We start from the raw sequence: 6,614 nt of genomic DNA on the forward strand, positions 1-6,614 counted from the left end.
TTCGTAGCCAAGAGGCCAAGACTAGAGTAAGTGGAATGAGATTGTATAATTATTAGTTATAAGAAATTTGTAAAATAACCTGAAATTACTTGCAGAATTAAAAAGCTTACGCTGACCTAACTTGAGGATTAAATGGATTAAATTTATTTCAAAGGCACTGGCGGAGCTAGATTAACTAGTCGAACGAGCAACAATTCTTTTTAATTTCTATTGTGAAATTCTTTTAATTTCTTCGTGAAATTAAATTCACTCTTTCGTAAAGAATTCTGAGCAAATTCTTTAATTCCTACGGTGTAGTAGAGCTACGGAGACCTAAAGAGGAGGGACTAATACAAATCCCAAGGAAAGAACAAATTTTAATTTTACCACGCGTAAAATTACGTACATATAGACATGGCAACGACTGGAAACTGTGGTCTGTGCCAGGAGCCGGCCAACCAGGAAATGCTCACATGCTCCAGGTGTGCATCTCAATTCCACTGCACCTGCTGCGGAGCGAAAAACAGTGCCACCTCGAGTTCCTGGATGTGCGAGACATGTCGCCACGTGTGTGATGAAGGTGAACATAACCTCGAAACTGAATCCCATTTCAAGGTTAACCACCCAGGCAACAAAGATCAACACGTGGAAGATGAAGCAATGCCGGAAGATCAGCAAATACTTTTGCAACAATAAGAGGAGAAAATGTGCCTCGAAAGGGAATATCTGCGCCGTAAGTACGCCCTACTCAACCCGATAGTACAGTCAAACGGAGAAGCGAAGGATCATCCACAACATGCTGCTGGAATACATCGATACATAACGATGACGTGCAACCAATACTCCACAGGCGACGAGTACCAGAGCGCAGAGCATGCCGTGCAAAACCAACGGCATAACACCACAACAAGTAGCTGCTCGACAATCAATGCCGAGGGAATTACCAGTTTTCAAAGGAGATCCAAGAGAATGGCCACTTTTCATAAGCACCTATGAAACTAGCACCCGGATCGGTGGATACAGCAACGAGGATGTTTGAAAGGTAGGGCCCTTGAAGCCATAGGAGACAGCCTACTGTTCCCAGAAATGCTGCCGAGCGTTATAAGTACTTTGAGAATGTACTTTGGACGCCCGGAACACATAATAAAACTGTTGATGGAGAATGTGCGAAATTTGCCTCCTCCAAAGGGCAAGCTAGAACCGCTGATCGAGTTTGCATTTGCGGTGAAAAATATGTGCGCCATTAGGGCAAGCAAGCTAGATGCGCACCTGAACAACCCTACGTTATTACAAGAGCTTATCGAGAAAACGGGACCTGATATGATGCTTAACTGGGCTCTACATTCAAAATCCATACCCTACCCGAACATACAGCACCTAGCGAATTGGTTGTTTGAATTGGCGGAAGCGGCGAGTCGCGTATCTACGCCCAACATATTACTAGAAAGCGACAAGAAGAGAATCAACAGAGGAGTGATGCATACACATACCGCAGCGCCTACAGATAGCCCTAAAACACAGTCTGTGCGATATGCAAAGGACACCACAAACCAGTGTCTTGCGAAAAGTTGTTGCGGATGTCAGTCGAAGCCAGGTGGAACGCGATAAATAACCATCACCTATGTGCTCAGTGCCTCAAAAACCACAAGGGATCCTGCTGGAGTCGCGTAGCTTGCGACATAAATGGCTGCAAAGCGGCCAACCAGCCAGAATGCTATGTTCGAATCGTTTCAGTCACTTTGCACTCCAATTCGAAATCCGTCGATATCTACGCATTTATGGATGACGGATCGACTCTAACACTTGTAGAAGAAAAATTGGCTGATGCGCTCGAAGTGAAAGGTTTCGCCAATCCACTATGCATTAGATGGACCGGCGATGTTAGTCGCAGGAGCCGGAATCCAAGCAGCTGAACTTGAAAATCTCAAAACAAGGACTGTTCAATAAATTGTTTAAAGTAAATGAAGTCTGTACGGTTAAGTCCATTGGTCTTTCAGCCGAGATGATGATAGCAGATAGGATAAAACAGAGATATCCGCATTTAAAAAACCTGCCTATCCCGAGCTTCATTAACGCAATGCCTCAAATGATAATCGGCAGTAATAATCCGAATCTCATAGCTTCGCTAAAGGTGCGCGAAGGAAAATGGCAGCAACCAATAGCTGCAAAAACGAGACTAGGATGGACTATATATGGCGGATCGGGACGATCTGGGGGAGGACTCAACCTGCATCGCTGTCAATGCGATCTGGATTTGCATGAGATGGTTAAAAAACATTTGCTAACGGAGGAAAAATCACCGCCGATATTTACCAAGTCCCCTGATGAAGAGCGATCTCTACAGATTCTGGAGGACACTGTTAGTTACAGCTCGCGAACGTACACCACGGGATTGCTTTGGAAAGATGGCCCCCGTGTATTTCCAAATAGCTTGCCGGTAGCAAAACGACGACTCTTATGCATGCAAAAGAAAATGGCAGCAGACCCTCCTTTTGCGAATGAGCTACATAATCAAATACAAAACTTGATAGCCAAAGGCTATGCCAGAAAGTTGCCAGAGGAAGAAATCAGGGAGAAACCCGAAAACGCATGGAACTTACCCATTTTTACTGTACGAAATCCACATAAACCTGACAGGGTCAGATCGGTGTGGGACGCGGCAGCTCAATCATCAGGAGTAGCCCTAAATGACTTTCTTCTAAAGGGGCCCGATTTGCTCGTGCCCTTGCTGCAGATTATGTACAACTTTAGGATGAGAGCAATCGGCGTGAGCGGTGACATCGCCGAAATGTTCCATCGAATAGCAGTACGAGAAGAAGACGCTAAAGCACAACGATTCCTATGGCAAAATCAGACAACCGGAGTCGTAGAAACTTTCCAATTAAATGTGTTGACATTTGGAGCCACGTGCTCACCCTGTATAGCGCACTATGTGCGCGACTTGAACGCTAAGAAACACGCGGACGAGTTTCCTGCGGCAGCTAAAGCTATTCAGTCAAGTCACTATGTAGACGACTACATCGATTCATGCCATTCAGAAGAAGAAGCCATTACATTAGCGAAGGAAGTTAGAGAAGTCCACGCACGCGGGGGAAATACCACCCAATCTGCAGGATATGTGGCAATCATGGCTGTCCTTCTTACCCTTGACAAGAAAATACGTATATCAAATGAGAATACAAACCGACCGGCATCCCAAATTAATGAAGCCAGAATGTTTCTTTTTCGGAATATACAGTGCTTAACACAATGATAAGACACATTAAAAATTTGTTTTGTTTTTCTTGCTAAACAGTTATTTTTAAGAATTTAGCGAAAAACAATATACCGAATGAAAGATCAAAGCAACAGCTTTGGAAAAGTACCGTTGGTTTTTATTCCCAGCATCTGCCTGCAATGTACCGTTACTTTTCCAGAAATATGTATGATATTTGCTTGCTTGCAAGCGTATCACAATTATAAGACACATTACAAAAAGTGAAGTGAAAGAGATAGGATAGACTTTTTTTTGGTGTTTATTATTGATTTACCTCTAGAATTTTTATTTAAAACAAAATGGGGCGATCTACACTACTTTGTCCTGAAGAAAAGGGCTCTATTTTAGCATTTTCCAAGTCAGGTTGGACTATTGCCCGAATTTCCCGTGAAATTGGACGTAGTCGAACCGCAATAGCCAATTTTTTAAAAAATCCGGAAAGTTACGGTAAAAGGCGGAGTACAGGTCGAATTCCGATTCTTGGTGACCGTGAAAAACGGTACATTCTTAATAAAGCAAGCAACTCGACAATATCATGTGCCCAACTTGCTTCGATTTCCGGCAAGAAAGTGTCGACTATGACTGTTTGGCGCACTTTAAATAAATCAAAAAATATTGTACGAGGTGTGCTTAAGAAGATACCCCATTTGACTTCACGACACAAAGCCGCCAGAATCGATTTCGCGATTAGAAACTTAGAGACAAACTGGGACTCGGTAAGAAACATGTTTTATCAAAGCTTACTTGTGAAGTACCGTTCTTTTTGTATAAAAGGTTATTTTTTCTGATGAGAAAAAATTTAATCTGGACGGACCGGATGGATATCGCCATTATTGGCGAGATTTACGAAAAGAGCCATTATATTTTTCAAAGAGGAACTTTGGAGGCGGATCGGTGATGGTGTGGGGAGCTTTTACCAAGTTTGGAACTCTAAACTTGCAGTTTACAAGCTCAAGGATGAATAGTTCCGACTACATCCAAGTACTAGAGAGTAGCCTGCTGCCATTTTTAACAGAAAATAGGGAAAACCCCTATATTTTTATGCAGGATAACGCAAGAATCCACACAAGCCGGCAAACAAAGGCGTTTTTGCAAGACTGTTCGGTCAATTTAATGGACTGGCCAGCATGCTCTCCGGATCTAAATCCAATTGAGAACATTTGGGGTATTTTGGCAAGACGTGTTTATAAAGAAAACCAGGTTTACGGCAACATAACCGACCTTAAGGAAGCAATTATCAGAGAATGGGGTCTTCTAGAGGATCAGTTATTAAAAACTCTTTCGGATTCGATGAAAAAGCGTATTTTTGAAGTCGGAAGAGCGCAGGGAAATGCAATTAATTATTAATTTAAAAAATATTAAGGAAATTTCTACTTGTTTTTTATTTTTAAGCTTAAATTGAAATATGTCTTATAATTTTGATATGGTTGATAACCCTATTTTTTTTGTTTTCTTAAAAAAAATATATATATATGAAAAATATTATTAAAAAATGACATTAATCTTATTCGCATTCTAATTTTGAATATATTTCTAAAAAAAAATTTTGGAAAACTAAAGTGTTTTAGAAAATATGTGTGAAAAACGACGTGTCTTATCATTATGATAAGCACTGTACAACAAGAATGTTACAACGAAGAGTTCACAGCCATCGAAAACGGCCACCACGTTTGCCGGAGCAGTCCACTATGGAGGTTACAACTCTTTCTAAATGACCATAGGGTATTGTGTGTACGCGATAGAGCCAGTCGCTTCGCTGGCATCCCTGAAGGACGAATCGCTCTACCCACCCAACACTGGGTTACAAAGCTGATAGTCCGGCACTACGATGAAAATATTATCACATGAATCATGAGACAACAGTAAATGAGGTGAGGCAAAAATATTTTATTCCAAAACTAAGACCTCTCCTTAAAGGGATTCGTCGAAATTGCCAACAATGTAAGCTGAGTAGTGCTCGACCCATGGCACCCTTAATGGCGCCCCTACCGAGGGTTAGACTGGGTGCATTCAAGCCAGCGTTTACGTATGTAGGAGTTGATTATTTTGGGCCACTAACAGTTATCGATGGAAGAAAGTCGTTGAAAAGGTGGGGCATGCTGATAACATGCCTCACAATGCGAGCAATAAGCATTGAGATCGTGCATAGTCTAACCACAAACTCATGCCTAATGGGCTTAAGACGCCATATATCGCGCCGAGGCATACCAAAGGAAACATATAGCGATAACGGGACTAATTTTCGAGGGACCGATGCCTTTCTTAAAGACAAACTTCAACTGGAAGATGCAAAAATGCACCGAGAATTGTCGCAGCAGGAAATATCGTGGTACTTCAACCCACCGTCAGCTCCTCACATGGGAGGAGCCTGGGAGCGCTTAGTGCGTTCCGTTAAAACCGTGTTATACCGTATAACACCAAATCAAAAATTCTCAGATGAAAGTCTTCTTACCGCAATGGCAGAGGTGGAAATGACGGTCAACTCCAGGCCCCTGACATACGTGTCCCTGGACGACGAAGACCAAGAAGCTCTTACGCCAAATCACCTGTTGCTTGGCTCATCAAATGGAGAAAAACCGATTTGCGATCCGGAAGAAATCGACTATAAATGGTCGCTCCGCCAGAGTGAGATGTTCTCCACCCTATTTTGGAAACGCTGGGTCAAAGAGATGCTACCAAACATAACACGAAGGTCCAAGTGGCATAAAAAAGTAAAGCCAATTGGTGTAGGCGATATTGTACTTATAGTGGACGAAAATCAGCGTCGTAATACCTGGACAAAGGGTCGAGTGGTCGAAGTGACCACCGCAGAAGATGGTCAAGTCCGGCAGGCGAAGGTACAGACACAACTAGGTGTCCTCTCCAGACCAGCAGTAAAGTTAGCAGTCCTCGATGTCGGAAAAAATGAAGCAAGCTCCAGTGGCTCGCTTGCTGGGAGGGGAATGTTGCCGAAATTCGGGCCTGCGAATAAACTTCGTACCACTGTAACACAAAACGGAACTCTGTCCGAACAAACAGAATGACGCTCTTTAAAAACTTTAAAACTCTCTCTCTCTCATTCTACTCTTGCGGTACTTTATTATACATAAGTAGACACATAAGCGCGAAAATACGCAGCTGCATTGATCTAAGTACATACATAAGAACCGCGTGTTCAGTTGTTTTTTCGTAGCCAAGAGGCCAAGACTAGAGTAAGTGGAATGAGATTGTATAATTATTAGTTATAAGAAATTTGTAAAATAACCTGAAATTACTTGCAGAATTAAAAAGCTTACGCTGACCTAACTTGAGGATTAAATGGATTAAATTTATTTCAAAGGCACTGGCGGAGCTAGATTAACTAGTCGAACGAGCAACAGGCTATTTTAACCAAATTAAA

At 42.3% G+C, this 6,614-nt stretch overlaps 1 protein-coding gene across 1 annotated transcript; it reads left to right on the plus strand.

Annotated features, from left to right (window-relative positions):
* The first annotated feature begins 5,352 nt into the window (after positions 1-5,352).
* Positions 5,353-6,258, plus strand: LOC124462015. Its single transcript, XM_047013413.1, has one exon. It carries the CDS (start codon positions 5,353-5,355, stop codon positions 6,256-6,258), a length of 906 nt encoding a protein of 301 aa, XP_046869369.1.
* Positions 6,259-6,614: the final 356 nt, after the last annotated feature.

The sequence above is a fragment of the Drosophila willistoni genome, unplaced genomic scaffold (genome assembly GCF_018902025.1).
Source record: "Drosophila willistoni isolate 14030-0811.24 unplaced genomic scaffold, UCI_dwil_1.1 Seg829, whole genome shotgun sequence".
Lineage (NCBI taxonomy): Eukaryota > Metazoa > Arthropoda > Insecta > Diptera > Drosophilidae > Drosophila > Drosophila willistoni.